At 37.6% G+C, this 18,455-nt stretch overlaps 1 protein-coding gene across 1 annotated transcript; it reads left to right on the top strand.

Annotated features, from left to right (window-relative positions):
* Positions 1-552: 552 nt before the first annotated feature.
* On the top strand, positions 553-1,410 carry LOC308415365 (CCR4-NOT transcription complex subunit 7-like; the record flags this gene model as incomplete). The annotated part of the gene is made up of 2 exons (XM_080910383.1): positions 553-872; positions 1,026-1,410. 2 exons carry the CDS (start codon positions 553-555, stop codon positions 1,408-1,410), a joined length of 705 nt encoding a protein of 234 aa, XP_080766509.1.
* Positions 1,411-18,455: the final 17,045 nt, after the last annotated feature.

Raw genomic sequence — 18,455 nt, 5'->3', positions numbered from 1 at the left:
GGGTCTGTGTTCCCTGGAAATGGTTCCTTTTTGTCCTGGAGAAAGTGTCATTTGTACTCAGGGCTCGTGGGCATAGGGCTGAGCTTTAATAACAGCCATAAAGATCTCCCAAACCTGAGATCACAAAGGCAGAACTGAGCCACTTCCACCATAACTCACTGCTTTCCCACAAAAAATTGAACTAAAAAGTCCATTTTCTTTCTGATCGCACTTGCCGCCACAACATTGGGAAAGAATGCATCATTCACATACTACATACAAGACCAGGTATAATCACAGATAAAAGATGGCAATAGGGGCAGAGCGCCGCTCCGGCTCCCCTTTCCCCTTTGCAGGGCGAGAGGTGTCTATGGTGCTCCTGCTGCCACTGCCTACACAGCCACTGCCACCGCCGCCGCTGGGTGCAATCTCTATGGCGAGGAGGAGGAGGAGGAGGAGCGCGAGCTCAGAGACACAAGTACACAAGTAAAGGGTAAAGTATTTCTATGAAACAAATTTTCAATCAAGCATAAGATTTTGATGCTTCGCATCTAGACCCCTTGTGCTGTCACTATGCCAGCAGCAACTGTAGATCTTAGCCAAAGAATTTGTGAAGTTTGGGCCTGTAACCTGGATGAAGAGATGAAGAAAATCCATCAAGTTATCCGAAAATATAATTATGTTGCTATGGACACCGAGTTTCCAGGTGTTGTTGCAAGGACCATTGGAGAATTCAGAAGCAATGCTGACTATCAATACCAACTGTTGAGGTGTAATGTAGACTTGTTAAAGATAATTCAGCTCGGACTGACATTTATGAATGAGCAAGGAGAATATCCTCCAGGAACATCAACTTGGCAGTTTAATTTTAAATTTAATTTGACGGAGGACATGTATGCTCAGGACTCTATAGAGCTACTAACAACATCTGGTATCCAGTTTAAGAAACATGAAGAGGAAGGAATTGAGACCCAATATTTTGCAGAACTTCTTATGACTTCAGGAGTGGTTCTTTGTGAAGGGGTCAAATGGTTATCATTTCATAGTGGTTATGACTTTGGCTATTTAATCAAAATTCTGACCAACTCTAACTTGCCTGAAGAAGAACTTGATTTCTTTGAGATCCTTCGATTATTTTTTCCTGTCATTTATGATGTGAAGTACCTCATGAAGAGCTGCAAAAATCTCAAAGGTGGATTACAGGAAGTTGCTGAGCAGTTAGAGCTGCAGCGGATAGGACCTCAGCACCAGGCAGGGTCTGACTCACTGCTCACAGGAATGACCTTTTTCAAAATGAGAGAAATGTTCTTTGAAGACCACCTTGATGATGCCAAATACTGTGGTCACTTATATGGCCTTGGTTCTGGCTCATCCTATATACAGAACGGCACAGGGAATGCATATGAAGAGGAAGCCAGCAAGGAGTCATGACAGGAAATAGTCTTCTTATGTTTATTTTATACGAGTTACACACATGATTGTATATAGGTTTTATCATCCCTAAAATAATAGGCAATACCTCCCCCTCCTTTTGTAACCTGTCTTTTCTGCTTTCAGTAATAAGTATGGCCTTTCTTAGCTATGATCTTAATAAACTAAAGTACATTCAGGTTAAATCTGGCCTTAATTTAATACACTTCTTATCAAGCTTGTGTGACAAAGCTACATTACTGAATAATTTGATAAACTTTGCCTAGTTGAGCACGTATGGGGTCTAAGAAAAGCCTCTAGAGTTCCCTCACTACTAATATCCAATCACAAGGGCTTCTTTATGAAGAGTGTAAAGCTGGTTTGAAATTCTTCCGTCACATAGCAGCCTATGCATGCCAATTTTAGGAAAAGGGAAAAACAAAACAAAATAAAATTAACTATCATTGACTGTAATTTATTTCCCTCTTCCATGCCTCTCCTCCTATTCTGCAGTACTTATAGGTATTTAAAATTGTGGACCATCAAGTTTGCACTTTATAGAGTGGTTTCAATCCTCTATTTTTTCAAAAATTGTGATTTTTTTTCTTGCTCTTAGCTAGAAAAATGACCATCCACCACCTTTTTACAGTATTTGCTTGTTTTTGACATTCAGCGTACAGCACATGCATTGTGCAAATTGTTGATTCAGCAGGACTAACAGAAAACGAGAACTACTGAGGAGTCTATTTACTGTTCTGTGTGTAGTGTTTAGCCTTCCAAGCACATCTCATGTCTGTTGGTTTCTAATTGGCATGCATAGGCCAATTAGCTAATAAAATTACCTGAGGAGTGTAATGCTTGTTTATTTTTTGTGTATATCTTTGCAATTTATTTTATATATATTGTCAAGAGACTGTGAAATATTTAGCCATGCAGAATATGTGACCAGACCAGAGCATGTGTTGGAAGATTTTGGTGAACATTAACTCTACCCTGAAGTGATGGACTACAAGTTGTAATGTGTGTTATCTGCACTTCAATCAATAATATTAGCAAGTCTCCAACTGTTAGCAACACAGTTCGTTTCCCTTGTACATTCTGTATACCTGATGCTGTACCTGGACGGTCCTTTTTAAACTAAACGTTATTTGCAAAACAGAGGGTATTATTTGTTTTTAAAGCTTTTGTAAATAAAGGCTTCAAAAATGTTTTCCTATATAAAAAAAAAGATGGCAATAGGAAAGCAAATGAACTTAAGTAATGGAAACCAAGACAATCTGGCAATATCAGAAAAGAGCATCCCCAAAACAGCAAGTTTTGCATTATTAAAAACTCCCGGAATTCAAGGCTCAGACATAAAATCATACAGCACAATGAAGATAGATATCCTCTTCCCTTTTCACCCTTCTATTTCTACTTCTTTTTGAGACTTGTTACTTCTTAACTTCTAGATTCCCAAAATTTTTCTCACTCTTTTTGGTGTCCCCTTCATATTTTCTACCTCCTACAATTCACTCCTTCCCACATATTCTCCATTTTATTCAATTTTCTTCAGTATACTCCAATCTTTTTTTTGCTTTGATTTTTCCTTAATTTCTCTCTCCTTCTCCTCCCTCTTCACTTCATCATCTTATCCTCTTTTCTCATGATATATCTCTGCAAACTCTCCCCTCTTTTAGATCTTAAATCCAAGAAACTTCTCCCATATCACCACTTTTGAAGGCTTGCTTTTGGGTATTATTCTAGTTTTTTTTTCTTGTTTTCCTTTCTCATACTCTTTTTTGACCCTTACCTTTCATCTCCTCATTTGCTAAATGCCCTCTTTCTTCCTCTTCTATTAGGTCCTATTTTCCTTTCTCCAACCATTGCACAACATTTTTCCTCCCAATTCTCTCCATTCTTCCTTTTCTTTCTACTTCCTCCTTTTCCCTCCTTCCACATCAGACATCATACTTCTGCTTTCTTTCTCTATCATATTACTTCTACCTGACTTTTTGCTTTTTTCCGACCCCATCCTTTGATCATTTACCATATTCTGAATTCATTCTCAGTCCCTCAATGTTCTTTATCTTTCTGCTTACAACACTCAGATCCTCTTAGGTTTCTAATTTTTTTCTATGCCCTCAATTTCACTTCATTTTGTCCTCCACCAATTTCCGGCCTCCACTTTCCTCCTCATATCAACTCCCACTCTCTTTCCTCTTTTCTCTTTCAACCATTTCTTCTTCTGTTTAATCCCCCCTTTCTCTCTTCTGCTTATCACCTTCACTTCCCTCTTCACCTTTCTTCATATTTCCTTAACCTTCCTTTCCTTCCAGCTTCCATTTCCTTTATGTATACCTCCACCTTCCACTTCCCTTCATTCAATGCTTGTGACTTCTCCCTCCCAATCTCAACTGTTGCTTTATTTATTTTCCCCCATTCTCTTCAGCCTGCTTGCTCTCACACCACCCATGCAGGCTGTATCTTCTTGTCTCATCTGCACAATGCATTACTCTATTTTCCTCTTCTTCCCTGAACAACTCCCATTCCTCATCTTCACTTAAGAAAACTTACTTGCATCCCTGTTTGCCTATGCATCCTCCTTTGTACTCCTACAATGCGTGACCTAAGCTAATTCAGTTTGCATTCTACCATGAAATGATATCTCCTCAGGTGTAGGTGTAAAGAGGAGGTTTCATATTAAAAGCAGACTTTCCCTTACTCTGGATTTTCAAGAGGGCCTTTTCTTACCATTTCTAATGTATTTACAGTTACATTCTATTTCCTAGGCTGACTGCCAAAAAATCACATCATATTAATGTTATTGTTGATATAAAATATAAAATGGATCTTTTCAATTTTATGTAGGCAATTCGTTGTTAATTACTTAAGGAAATATAGTAAAAATGAAATTACCCTAATCAAACATAGATCCCATATGAAGAAATGTTCAATGATGACAAGTTAGTGTCAGCAAATGTATATAGTTGAAAGTTATAGGTAGTAAAAAGCAACAACCATTGAGGAACATGGTACACCTTCCTCTACATAGTATTGATGCTGTCACTTTTTGTTCAATGTGAAAAGCACTATACTATGTAAAGCACTGCTGACAGTATTCTTCATATTAATATTATGCAAATGTGTTCTCTATCCTTTACTGCATCACACATAAAACATGCTACCTGAATACTTGCCTAATTCTTCAATCTTAAGATATGAGTAATTGTACAACACTACATATTTCTTTAAGATTCTGTCCTCTAACATGCTTTTGTTTTTAGAAAATTATTTTCATATCTAAGCTATTAAACTGATCCCTTAGTTATGTTTGTATACTCTCTAGGTTCTTCATTGGTTTATCTTGTAATGCACAGCAATTAAATATAAGAATTATGAGAAAGAGTGAATCAGGATCTATTTAGGAAGGCAGTGCTTGCTGACCAGACACCCAGGAGCTTTCCCAAATCATTCAGGAGAGAGCCAGTGTCACAGGCCTGGTAAGGTATTGTGTTGAATACTCACATTTCAGAGTGTTCTTGGCAGTGCTAAGTGGCAAATGCTCCTTTTCAGCCCAGAGTATGTCAATGGACTCTCACAGTGATAATTGTTATCGGCCTGGTATAGGCAGTGATTAAATATCACTATCTGAGGCAACTTCCACTTCTTGTTACACCTGGACCAGAAGTGAAATTGACATATAGGCTGAGGGGGGTCACAGTGTAAGTTCTATTGAGAGGAGGGTTTGTGTTCCCTGGAAATGGTTCCTTTTTGTCCTGGAGAATGTATCATTAGTACTCAGGGATGGTGGGCATAGGTTTGAGCTTTAAGAACAGCCATAAAGATCTCCCACACCTGAGCTCACAAAGGCAGAACAGAGCCACTTCCACCATAACTCACTGCTTTCCCACAAGAAACTGACCTACAGAGTCCATTTCCTTCCTGATCGCACTTGCCCCCACAACAATGGGAAAGAATGCATCATTCACATACTACATACAAAACCAGGTATAATCACAGATAAAAGATGGCAATTGGAAAGCAAATGAACTTAAGTAATGGAAACCAAGACAATCTGGCAATATCAGAAACAAGCACTCCCAAAAAAGGAACTTGTGCATTATTAAACACTCCCAGAAAACAAGGCTCAGACATGAAATCATACAGCACAATGAAGATAGAAATCCTCTTCCCTTTTAGCCCTTCAATTTCTACTTCGTTTTGAGACTTGTTACTTCTTAACTTCTAGATTCCCAAAAATTTTGTCACTCCTTTTGGTGTCCCCTTCCTATTTTCTACCTCCTACAGTTCACTACTTCCCACATATTCTCCATTTTGTTCAATTTTCTTCTGTATTCTCCAATCCTTTTCTGCTTTGATTTTTCCTTCATTTCTCTCTCTTCTCCTCCCTCTTCACATATTCATCCTATCCTCTTTTCTCCTGATATATGTCTGCATACTCTCCCCTCTTTTAGATCTTAAATTCAGAAATTTCTTCTTCCATATCACCTCTTTTGAAGCCTTACTTTTGTTTATTATTCTAGTTATTTTTCTTTTTTTCTTTCTCATACTCTTTTTTTACCCTTATCTTTCATCTCCTCATTTGCCAAATGCCCCCTTTCTTCCTCTTCCATTATATTCTATTTTCCTTTTCATCTCTTCATTTGCCAAATGCCCTCTTTCTTCCTCTTCCATTATGTCCTATTTTCCTTCCTCCAAACATTGGAAAACATTTTTTACTCCCCCTTTCTCTCCATTCTCCCTTTTCTTTCTTCTTAGTCCTTTTCCCTCCTTCACCATCAGACAACATACTTCTGCTTTCTTTCTCTCTCATATTTCTTCTACATGCCATTTTGCTTTTTTTCCAACCTCATCCTTTGATCATTTTCCATATTCTGAATTCATCTTCATTCCCCTCGATTCTCTTTATCTTCCTCCTCCCAACACTCAGATGCTCTTCTGTTTCCAGCTTTTTTCCTGGCCCTCAATTTCCATTCATTTTGTCCTCCACCAATTTCCATCTTCCACTTTCTTCCTCATTTCAACTTCCACTCTTTTTCCTCTTTTCTCTTTCAAACATTTCCTCTTCTGTTTATTCCCCCCTTTCTTTGTTCTCCTTTTCATCTTCACTTCCCTCTTTACCTTTCTTCATATTTCCTTATCCTTCCTTTCCATCCAGCTTCCATTTCCTTTATGTATTTGTCCACCTTCCACTTCCCTCCATTCTATGCTTGTGCCTTCTCCCTCCCAGTCTCAACTGCTGCTTTATTTATTTTCCCCCATTCTCTTCAGCCTGCTTGCTCCAACACTACTCATGCAGGCTGTATCTTCTTGTCTCTTCTGCACAATGCACTACTGTATTTTCCTCTTCTTCCCTCAACAACTCGCATTTCTCATCTTCACTTAAGAAAACTTACTTGCCTCTGTTTGCCTGTGTATCCTCCGTTTTACTCCTTCAATATGTGACCTTAGCTAATTCAGTTTGCATTCTACCATGAACTGATATTTCCTCAGGGATAGGTTCAAAGAGGAGGATTGACATTAAAAACAGACTTTCCTTACTTTGGATGTTCCAGAGAGTTTTTTCTTACCATTTCTAATGTATTTACATTTACATTCTATTTCCTAGGATGACTGCCATAAAATTACATCATATTAATGTTTTTTTCATATAAAATATAAAATGGATTTTTTTCGAATTTATGTTTGCAATTTCGTTGTTAATTACTTATGAAAATATAGTAAAAATGAAATTATCCTAAACAGACAAAGATCCCATATGAAGAAATGTTCAATTATGACAAGTTAGTGTCAGCAAATGTATATAGTTAAAACTTATAGGTAGTAAAAAGCTACAACCATTGAGGAACATGGTAAGCCTTCTTTACATAGTATGGGTGCTGTCACTTTTTGTTCAATGTGAAAAGCACTATACTATGTAATGCACTGCTCACAGTATTCTTCATATTAATATACTGCAAAGGTATCCTTTATTTTTTACTGTATCACTCAAAATACATGCTACCTGAACATATGCCTAATCCTTCAATATTAGCATATAACTAATTGTACAACACTACACATTTCTGTTAGATCATGTCCCCTATATGCCTTTTTTATGATAATTGTTTATATTTCTAAAACGTTAAACTAATCCCATTTATCTTCCACATTTAGTAAACTTCTATAGGTTCTTAATAAGATTTTCTTGAAATGCACAGAAATTTAAAAAGGATTATGAATAAGAGGAATTGGGGATCTGCCTAGCAAAGGCAGTGCTCAAATATCAGCTTCATAAACACTTTTATGCCTGGACCAGAGGTGAGCCTGACACAAAGTACTAGGGAGTGCACCCTGGGATTTCTCATTGAGTAGAGAGTTTTGTGTGCTCTGGAAAAGAGTATTGTTTGCCCTAGAGAAAGCATCAAGTCCCTGCCAGTACTACTCAGTAGCAGTGGGGAGAGGTCTGAGATTCCAAAATAGCCTCAGGAGAGCTCCTACAACAGAGTTCATAAAAACATTACTGAGTAACTGCCACCAGGACTTACAGATTGGCCCCAAAATGCAGAACAATCATAAGAAATATTTTTGAGCCCATGGGCCCTCAGATCCACAGGACAGACAGGCACTAGTCACTGACAACAAAAGCACATATCATGACAGATAACAAGATGGCAAAAGGAAAGCAAAAGAATTTAAGCGATGTAAACCAAGGCAACCTGGCAAAATCAGAACCCAGCTCTCCAACCACAGCAAAGAGTGGATTACCAAACACTCCAGAGAAACAAGGATCCATGATGATGATAGATATCTTGTTGACGTGCATGAATAACTCCCTTAAACAACCACAGGAGAACACACATAAACAAATAGAACCTCTGACAGAGGATGCACAAAAATAATTCAAAGAACTACAGTAAAACACAACCAAACAGCATTAAAAATTATAAATGGAAATAGAAACAATGCAGAAAACACCAAAAGAGACAACCCTTGAGATATTTATCTCAAAAAACGAATCAGGAGTCACAGAACAAGTATCACCAACAGACTACCAGAGATGGAAGGGAGAATCATATTCTTCCTCTTTCCTCCTCTCATTACTTTCCACTTCTCACCTCTTTGTCTTCTTTTATGCCCTTTTTTGGTCCTCCACAAACTTCCCTCTTTTCCGTGCCCCATCTCCTCCTCCAAGTTCGTTATTCAGGCTACCTTCCGGCTCTGACCTGTTTAAGACTCCCTACTCCTTTTAAACTTTACCCTCTTTCTATTTTTTTCTTACAATGTTTCTCCAATCTCCTCTCTCTCATTGCACTCTACTTCCATCACACTTCTCCCCCCTCATCATTTCTTTATCTTATCTTTACTCCTGTTTTCTCTTTAAAGAGGAAACAAGAAAAACACTCAAAGAACTCAAAGAACTACAGGAAAACAGAACTAAAGAGATGAAGGAATGGAAAAAGTAATTTAAAATGAAAATAGACACAATAAAGAAAACACTAAAAGAGACAACCCTAGAGGTAGAAATCCTAAAAAAGCAATCAGGAGTCACAGATGCAAGTATTTCCAACAGACTACAAGAGATGTAAGACTGAATCTCTGGGGCTGAAGACAACATAGAAAACATAGATATAACAGTCAGAGAAGATGCAAAAACCAATAAGCTCCTAACCAAAACTGTCCATGAGATCCAGGACACAATGAGAAGAAGAACAAACCTCATGAAAATAGGAACAAAAGAGGGTGAAGTATATCAACTAAGAGGCACAGTAAATATCTTCAACAAAATTCTAGAAGTAAACTTCCCTACCCTTAAGAATGAGATGACCAAGAGCATAAAAGAAGCCTACAGAACTCCAAATAGGTTGGACTAGAAAAGAAATTTCTCCCAACACATAAAAGTTAAAACACCAAGTGCCCAAAGCAAAGGAAAGATACTAAAAGCAGTAAGGGAAAAAGGTCATGTAACATATAAAGTCAGACCAATCAGAATCACACCTGATTTCTCAACAGAGACTATGAAAGCTAGAAGAGCCTAGACAGACATCATTCAGGCCCTAAGAGAGCACAAGTGCCAGCCAAAACTGCTATACATAGCAAAACTATCAGTCACCATAGATGGAGAGACCAAAATATTCCAAGACAAAACTAAATTTACACAATATCAGATCACAAACACAGCACTACTACGAATTATATGTGAAAATCCAAATACAACGAGGGGAACTACATCCTAATTAAAACAAGAAAACTTCTTAGCACGAAAACAAAAAGAGAAAGACACACAGGCACATTTCAACCTACAAAAGCAATAATAGCAGGAAAAAGCAACCACTATTCCTTGATATCTATTAACATAAATTGACTCAACTCCCCAATAAAAAGACATAGGCTATCATACTGGATACATAAACAAAACCCAGCATTTTGCTGCATACAGGAAACTCATCTCAGAGCCGAGCGAAGACAGATACTATCTCAGAATAAAAGGTTGGGAAAATACTTCCAAGCAAAAGGCCTCAAGAATCATGCTGGAGTGGCTACTCTAATATTGAATAAAGTAAACTTCCAAGCAAAAGTTATCAAAAAAGTTAAGGAAGTACACTTTTTACTCATTAGAGGGGAAATCTGTCAGGTGGAACAGTCAATATAACATATATGCTCCAAGTACAAAAGCACTCTTATTCATAAAAGAAACCCTACTAAAGCTCAAAAAAAAAATACATTTCACCCAACACAAAAATAGTGGGAGACTTTAATACCCCACTCTCACCAATGGAGAGATAATGGAAACAGAAACTTAACAAGGAGGCTGTGAAACTATCAGAGACTATGAACCAACTGGAATTAACAAATATCTACAGAACATATCATCATTAAACAAAAGAATCCACCTTCTTCTCAGCACCTTCTCTAAAATTGACCACATAATTGGACATAGAAAGAGCCTAAATCGATATAATAATATTGAAATACTCCTATGCATCCTTTGAGATCACCATGGTTTAAGGTTGGTCTTTAATAACAACAAAGACAACAAAATGCCCATATACATGTGGAAACTAAACAATGCACTTTTAAAAGATAGCACGGTCAAAGAAGAAATAATGAAATAAATTAAGGATTTTCTAAAATTCAATGAAAATGAAAACAAGACATACTTATACCTATGGGATGCCATGAGAGCAGTACTGAAAGGAAAACTTGTAACTCTGAGTGCTTCCAAAAAGAAATTGAAGAGAGCATACATCAACAACGTGACAGCAGAGCTTAAAGCTGTAGAACAAAAGGAAGCAGATACACTCAAGAGGAGTAGACAGCAAGAAATAAATAAACTTAGGGAAGAAATAGACCTACTAGAAACAAAAATAACCATTGAAAGAATCAACAAAACCAAGAGCTGGTTCTTTGAGAAAATTAACAAGACTGATAAACCCTTAGCCAGATTAACTAGAGGGCAAAGATAGAGTATCCATATTAACAAAACCAGAAAGGAAAGTGAAGAAATAATGACTGAAACTGAGGAAATTCAAGAAATTATCAGATCCTACTACAAAATCCTATACTCAAAAAAGCTGAATAATCTGGAGGAAATGGATATATTACTAGACAGATACAAGATACTAAAGTTAAACAACGGCCAGGCAAGCCATCTATATAATCCCATAACACCTAAAGAAATAGAAGAAGTCATCAAAAGCCTCCCTACCAAAAAAAAAAAAAAAAAGCCCAGGTACAGATGGGTTCAATGCAGAATTTAATCCCACATTTATTGATGATATAATAACAATACTCTCCAAACAATTCCACAAATAACAATCAGATGGATTACTCCCTAACTCATTTTTGAGGCTACAATAATTCTTTTTCCTAAACCACACAAAGATCAAAGATAGTACAAGGAAAGAGAACCTCTGAAAAAAAATCTCACTTATGAACATTGATGCAAAAATACTCAAAAAAATCCTTGCAAACCGAGTTAAAGAACACAACAAAATGATCATTCACCATCGTCAAGTAGGCTTCATCCTGGGATGCAGGGATGGTTTAATATATGGAAATCCAACAATGTAATCCAACATATAAACAAACTCAAAGGAAAAAAAAACATGCTCATCTAACTAGGTGCTGACAAAACATTTGACAAAATTCAGAACCCCTTCATGTTAAAAGTCCTGGAAAGAACAGGAATCCAATGTCCATACTTAAACATAATAAAGGCAATATACAGCAAACCAACAGCCAACATCAAACTTAATGGTGAGAAACTTGAAGCAATCCCGCTAAAATCAGGGACTCCACAAGGCTGGCCACTCTCCCCCTACTTATTCAACACAGTACTGGAAGTCCTGGCTGGAGCAAGTAGACCGCAAAAGGAGATCAAGGGTTTACAAATCAGAAAGGAAGAGATAAACACATCACTCTTTGCCGATGACATGATAGTGTACTTAAGTGACCCCAAAAATTCCACTAGAGTACTCCTACCGCTGATAAACAAGTTCAGCAAAGTGGCTGGATATAAAATTAACTCAAACAAATCAGTAGCCTTCTATATTCAAAGGACAAACATGTGGAGAATGAAATTAGTGAAAAGATACCCTTCACAATAGTCACAAAAACTATGAAATTCCTTGGAGTGACTCTAACTAAGCAAGTGAAGGACCTGTATGAAAAGAACTTCAAACCTCTAAAGAAGGAAATTGAGGATGAACTCAAAAAATGGAAAGATCTCCCATGCTCACGGATTGGAAAGATCAACATTTTAAAAATGGCCATCCTACTAAAAGCAATCTACAGATTCAATGCAATCCCCATCAAAATTCCAACCCAGTTCTTCATGGAATTGGAAAGATCAATGTGCAATTTCATCTGGAATAACAAAACACCTAGAATAGCGAAATCCATCCTCAAAAAAAAAAAAAAAAAAATCTGCGGGAATCACTATCCATGACCTCAAGCTATATTACAAGGCAAATGTGCTAAAAAACTGCATGATATTGGTACAGTGATAGGTACATGGACCAATGGAATAAAATAGAAGATCCAGAAATGAGCCCTCAAATATATGTTCACCTGGATTTTGACAAAGGAGCTGTAAACATTCAAGGGAAAAAGGACAGCCTATTCAACAAATGGTGCTGGTCCAACTGGCACTCAGCATGCAAAAGAATAAAAATAGACCCTTTCTTATCTCCTTATACAAAGCTCAGGTGTAAGTGGATAAAAGATCTCCACCTTAAACCAGATACACTGAAATTATTAGATGAGAAAGTAGGGAAAACTTTAGAATATATAGGCACAGGAGAAAATTTTCTGAACAAAACACCACTGGCTCAAGCTCTAAGGTCAAAGATTAATAAATGGGACTTAATGAGATTGCAAAGTTTCTGTAAGGCTAAGGACATTGTCAAGAAAACAAAACGTTCTCAGTTGAGGAATATCGAATTGTTCAGAAATATCTGAGGAAGTGATTGACATCCTGAGCCATCAGGGAAATGCAAATCAAAACAACCCTGAGATTCCACCTCATACCAGTCAGATTGGCCAAGATACAAAACTCAGATGACAACAGATGCTGGCGAGGTTGCGGAGAAAGAGGAACACTTCTTCACTGTTGTTGGGGTTGCAAACAGATACAACCACTCTGGAAATCAGTCTTTCGATACCTCAGAAATTTGGACATAATACTACCTGAAGACCCAGCTATTCCACTTCTGGCCATATACCCCAGAGACACTTTAATACACAACAAAGATATATGCACCACAATGTTCATAGCAGCTCTATTTATAATAGCCAGAAGTTGGAAAGAACTCAGATGTCCTTCAGAAGGTGAATGGATACAAAAATTGTGGTACATTTATACATCTCAGCTATGAGAAACAATGACTTAACGAAATGCTTAAGCAAATGGATGCATCTAGAAAATATCATCCTGAGTGAGATAACCCAGTCACAAAAGAACAGACATAATATGCAGTCACTGATAATGGGATACTAACCCCAGAAAGCACTGAACACTCCATAAACAACTCCCCGACTGTGTGAGGCTCAAGAGAAAAAAAGAAAAAAAAGAAAGAAAAGAAAAAAAATCATTATGCTCAATTCTTACACACCAAGAAAATGTTGACTAATTCCAGGTTACATCCTGTTTTACATGTACTTTATGCTCATTGTAACTAGTAAGACCTTAATGCACACTATCAAACCTTTGGGGGAAAAAAGCCAAATATTGACAAAAATGTATTCGTATACTTTTATGTAAAAATCCTTAAAATTTGTACATTCATCTTTGTTTTTTAAAATAAAGTTGTTCAAAAATTTTTTTCTATTTTTCTTTAATATAGTCTTTGTTTAGATTTTCATGAAATTCATTGTAAAAGTAACTTTTATTTGTCAAATATAATTGTCATAATGGAGGCTTACTGATGAATAAACTCATCTTTTCCAGCTCCAAAAGTAAATAAATAAATAAATAAACCCTTTGTCCAAGATTCTCTACCTTCCTAATGATCGTTCCACTGATTTACCTTCTACCAGGCTGAATAACTCAACTTGCTGCTTGGAAGAGACCAATGAAAGTAGGAATTTTCATTCTCCTGTTCTTAATACTCAGTCAGGAATATTGCTTGTTTCCACAGACCTTTGGAAACAGCCCAGATTCAAAACCCATCTAGTTAACAACTTAGAGGAGTTTAGCTAAAGCGTAGCCAATTTAGTCCTAGCAAATACAAAGAAATCCAGAAGACAGTAGCTAAGAGCTATTATCCTTACCTTCTCTTCTCGTCTCAGTTTTCATATTTTCTTACTTTTTGATGTCCCTTATTGTCCTCTTTTCTTTTTATCCAGTCTTGTTCCATGTTCCTGGTTACCTCTCTTTCCTCAAAACCCTTCCCTCCTTCCTTCTCTTGACACTTCCCTCAACCCTACAACTGAAGACACTATTTTTCTGATTCCTCATTTTCCTCACCCCACCTCTTCTATCTTCGATCCTCTGTTTCATTACATTTTGCTCTTCCTCCTTCCTTGCTTTTTTCTTATTATCTCATTCTCCATACTTTCTTCATCTTTCCCATCTACTCTGCTTAGTGTTTTTCATTATTTGTTCTCATCATCTTCTTCTTTTCTTTTTATTGTTGATATTCGTCTCCTTTACCTCCTCCTCTTTCTTTCCTTCATCTTCTTACTTCCTACATCTTCTTCCCGTTCATCCTCTTTTGTATTATGTCCTCTTTCTTCTATTCTTGATTACCTCCTTTCCTCTAATATCCTATTTTTATCTTCCATTTTACTTCTCCTTACCTTCTTGCTTCCACTCCTTTCTCTCCTTTCACTTCCCTCCACTTTCCCCATTGTCCTCATCCCTCTCATTATCATCTCTGTCTTCCCTCTTCTTTCCTCTTTCCACATCATTTTTATGCCCACTGTCTCCAGCTACACTCATTCCACATGGGCCCTTCTCTCTGTTCTCAATTCTTTCATACTCCTTCTTCTACACTCCTCTTTCTTTTTCCTTGATCTTCTTGCACCCCCCTACTTCTTATTCTTCACTCATTTTGATTCTCTTCTACTTTTCTACTCTTCTCTCCTTCATATATTTCCCCTTTCCCATCACCTAGTCTCTCTCTAATTCTCTACTTTTTCACTCCACTTGATCACTCTACATCACAATTCTCTATCCTTTCCACCCTTCCTTCTCTTGATTCTACTCTCCTCTTCTGTATCCCCCTATTTTTCTTATATTCATAATTTTATACTCTCTAGTAGTGTTCACACCTACATTTCTCTCCTCCTTTACTTTATCACTTTCTTCCTTTGCTCACTTCTCTCCAGACTCTATTTATACTTGGATTCAACTCTTCTTTACCATCATCCTTTAGCTTACCTTTTGCTGCCTCCTTTTCTTTCTCTCCTTTTCTGTCTTGTATCATTGCAACCCCTTATCTCTTTTATTCTATTTCCTACCTCTTCCTTCTTCTTGTTTGAATCCTAAAGGCCCCCACTGGATAATAGAGAGTGCATTATTAATATGTCTATCCATCTAAGACCATGTATAGTTTTGATGGAAAATTGTGTCAGGAGGGGGTGTGCTTTGAGCCTTAAAGTGCTCAATAGAGGGCCTATAACAGCCTTCTGCTGCCTGCCAATCCAGATGAAAATTCTAAAGAACCTCTCCAGCATCTTATTTGGCAGTGGGATGCCAAGCTAAGAGCCATTAAAGTTTCAAGCCTCTGAGTTGAAAAAGCCACTCTCAACTAAATTTATTAATTGTAATAGTTCTGGTCGAGGATTCTCTACATAGCAACAAAAACGCCAAGATAATTCTGTTTCTGCTTTCTTTTTCTTCCACTCTTTGATCAATTTTTCTTTTCACTCCTATTTCTTTTGTATTCCTTCTTAATCTTCCATAATCCTCTTCTTCACTCATCTTCCTTCCTCTTGTTTCTTACCTGCACCATTTTCTTCCCTGCCCTGCTCTTCCTCCTTTTCTCATGCCATCTGCTCTTCTGTTACATTATTTGTTCCAATTTTCTTACCCCTCATTCTTCTTCCTGAACCCCTCACCTCTACTCTGATCTTCCCTGAATCCTGCCTCAGCTCCTCTTCCCTTCTGATTCTTTCACCACAGTCCATGATCTTTCCTCTATATGCACATCTTCTTTCTGTCCTCCACCTATGTATCTCTTCCACACTCTTATCATTCCTCTCCCTCTCATCTCCCTTGTGTCTCCTTCATTTTCTTTCCTACTTCCTTTTTTCTTCCTATGCTCTCCTTCTTCCTTTTCTATCCCCTTACTTTTTAGCCTCTTCTCTATTTTCTTTTATATCCTCTTTTATTTTGTACCTTATCTATTTCCCCTTACACTCTCATGTTCTCACAATATTCCTAGATCTTCTTGGTTTCATCATCATTCTCCCCACACCCATTATCTTCCTTCTTCTCTTTGACTTCCTCTTTCCTCTTCTCAGAACATCCTTTTCCACATTGTGCCATTTAAAACTTCCACACTGTTCTTTATTTTTCCTCTCCCCATCATACATATTTTTCTTACCTTTTTTACTTGCTTACCTCTCCATACCTTGGCTAATTGAGTGGGCCTATAGGCTTCATGGGCTACACAAGACTGTAGCCCATGTAGTCTGAATCTCTGGGATAATGATCAACTGTAAATGGCATATATTATAAAATCCCACCCTAGCTCTGCCTTGCACTCACCAGTATGGCATTTCACCAGGACAGTCAGTTGGCTCTTGTAATTGATTGTAGTCAATATCTCTGTAAAAAGACAATGAGTAGAGCCTTAATACTGAATGGTTATGTGCCAGAGACGTATGCATACACAATTAAATATAAGACAAATAATAGAAGAAACATAACATGTAATACAACCTCCAATCCTTCCTGTATCTGTGATCCTACAAGAAATATCCAGATGCATACAATATCTTTCCCAATGCAAACAAAATTTCCAAGTCAAGAAACATAATGTACCATCTTTCCCTTTCTTTCTGCTTCCTTTTCTTCCCTCCTTCCACTTCAGAAACCCACTATCTTCTTTGCTTGTCCCTTACCTTTCTTCTTACTGCCTGTTTTCCCCTCCTTCCTACCTCATCCTTTGTTCACTTTCCTCAGTTCTCTCTCCTCCCTTTGTCTTCTTCCTTTCTTCATCCAGATCCTCTTCTGTTTCCTACCCTTCACCATGCTCTCAATTTTACTTCATTTTTTTTTTACTCCACAAAGTTCTTTTCTCCACTATCTCTATCCTTCCAATTCCCCTCTCTTTTCTCTTTCAACCATTTCCTCTTCTGTCTTTCCCCCTTCCCTCTTATCCATTTCACCTTCTTTTCTCTCTTCAACCCTCCTCATATTCCCTTATCCTCTCTTTCCTTCCCTTTCAGCATCATTTTTTTCTGTATACCTCCACTTTCCCCTTCTCACACTCTACCCTTGTCTCCTGTCCCTTCAAATCTCCATTGCTGCCTTACCTATAATTTCACAATTGTCTTCAGCCTCCTTGCTCTCACTCCACTCATAAGGCCCTTATCTTCTTATCTTCCCTATACAGTCCAGTATTTTCCTCTTCTGCCCTCCACAACTCTTATTCCTCCTCTTATTTTAAAACAACAGTCTTGCATCCACGTTTACCAGTGTGTCCCCAACTTCAATTCTTCCATGTTTAAACTATGCTAATTAAGTTTGCAGGCTACCATGACTGGATATCTCCTCTGAAGTTGGTTCAAACAGGAGGGATCACTGGATTTTCACTTATCTCTGGATTTTCAAAACAGCCTTTCCCTTGCATTTCCAATCTTATTCTTTCTCTTCCCTCCTCTATTCACTTTATACTTCTGAAACCCTTTTTATCTTTTTTTTTAATTTTTATTCATTTATCTCCTCCATTCAAATCTCACATTCCCTCATTCTACTTTTTTCCCTCCTTTTTGTCCTCCATACAGCTCCCTTTTTATTCCTGCCCCTTCTCTACATCCCCATTCACTACTCACTCTGCCTCTCTGCTCTGACCACTTTAAGAAACCCTCCTCCCTTTCTTGCTACCTTTCACCCTCCTCCTCTGTCATCCCTTCTTTATGCTATCATCTTCACACCTGTTTTCACTTTGAGTGCTCTCAGCTCCTTTAGATCTTACCTCTGAAAATTTCTTTCTCATATCATGTCTTTTTAAGTATTCCTTTTTTGTTATTCAAGTTCTTTTTCTCTTTTTCTTTCTCATCCTCTGACTTTTACACCTATCTTACTTCTCTTCATTTGCCAAACGTCATCTTTCCTCTTTTTCAATTATATTATATTTTCCCTCCACCCACCCTTTCACAACACTTTCTTTCTCCTCCTTCCCTCCATTCTTCTCTTTCTTTCTGCTTCCTCCACTTCCCTCCTTGCACCTCAGACACTCTTGATCTGCATTCTTTCTCTCTCAACTTGCTTCTTCCTGCGTGTTTTCTCCTTCACCTTATCTCACCCTTTGATCACTTTCCATATTCTTAATTCATGCTCAGTCCTCTCAACACTCTTTATCTTCTTCATGTCACCATCCATATCCTTTTTCTCTTTCCTACATTTTCCC

The sequence above is a fragment of the Micromys minutus genome (genome assembly GCF_963924665.1).
Source record: "Micromys minutus genome assembly, chromosome: X".
Taxonomy (NCBI): Eukaryota; Metazoa; Chordata; class Mammalia; order Rodentia; family Muridae; genus Micromys; species Micromys minutus.
Note: the sequence above shows the minus strand (reverse complement) of the source record. Positions and strands in the feature narration are given on the sequence as shown.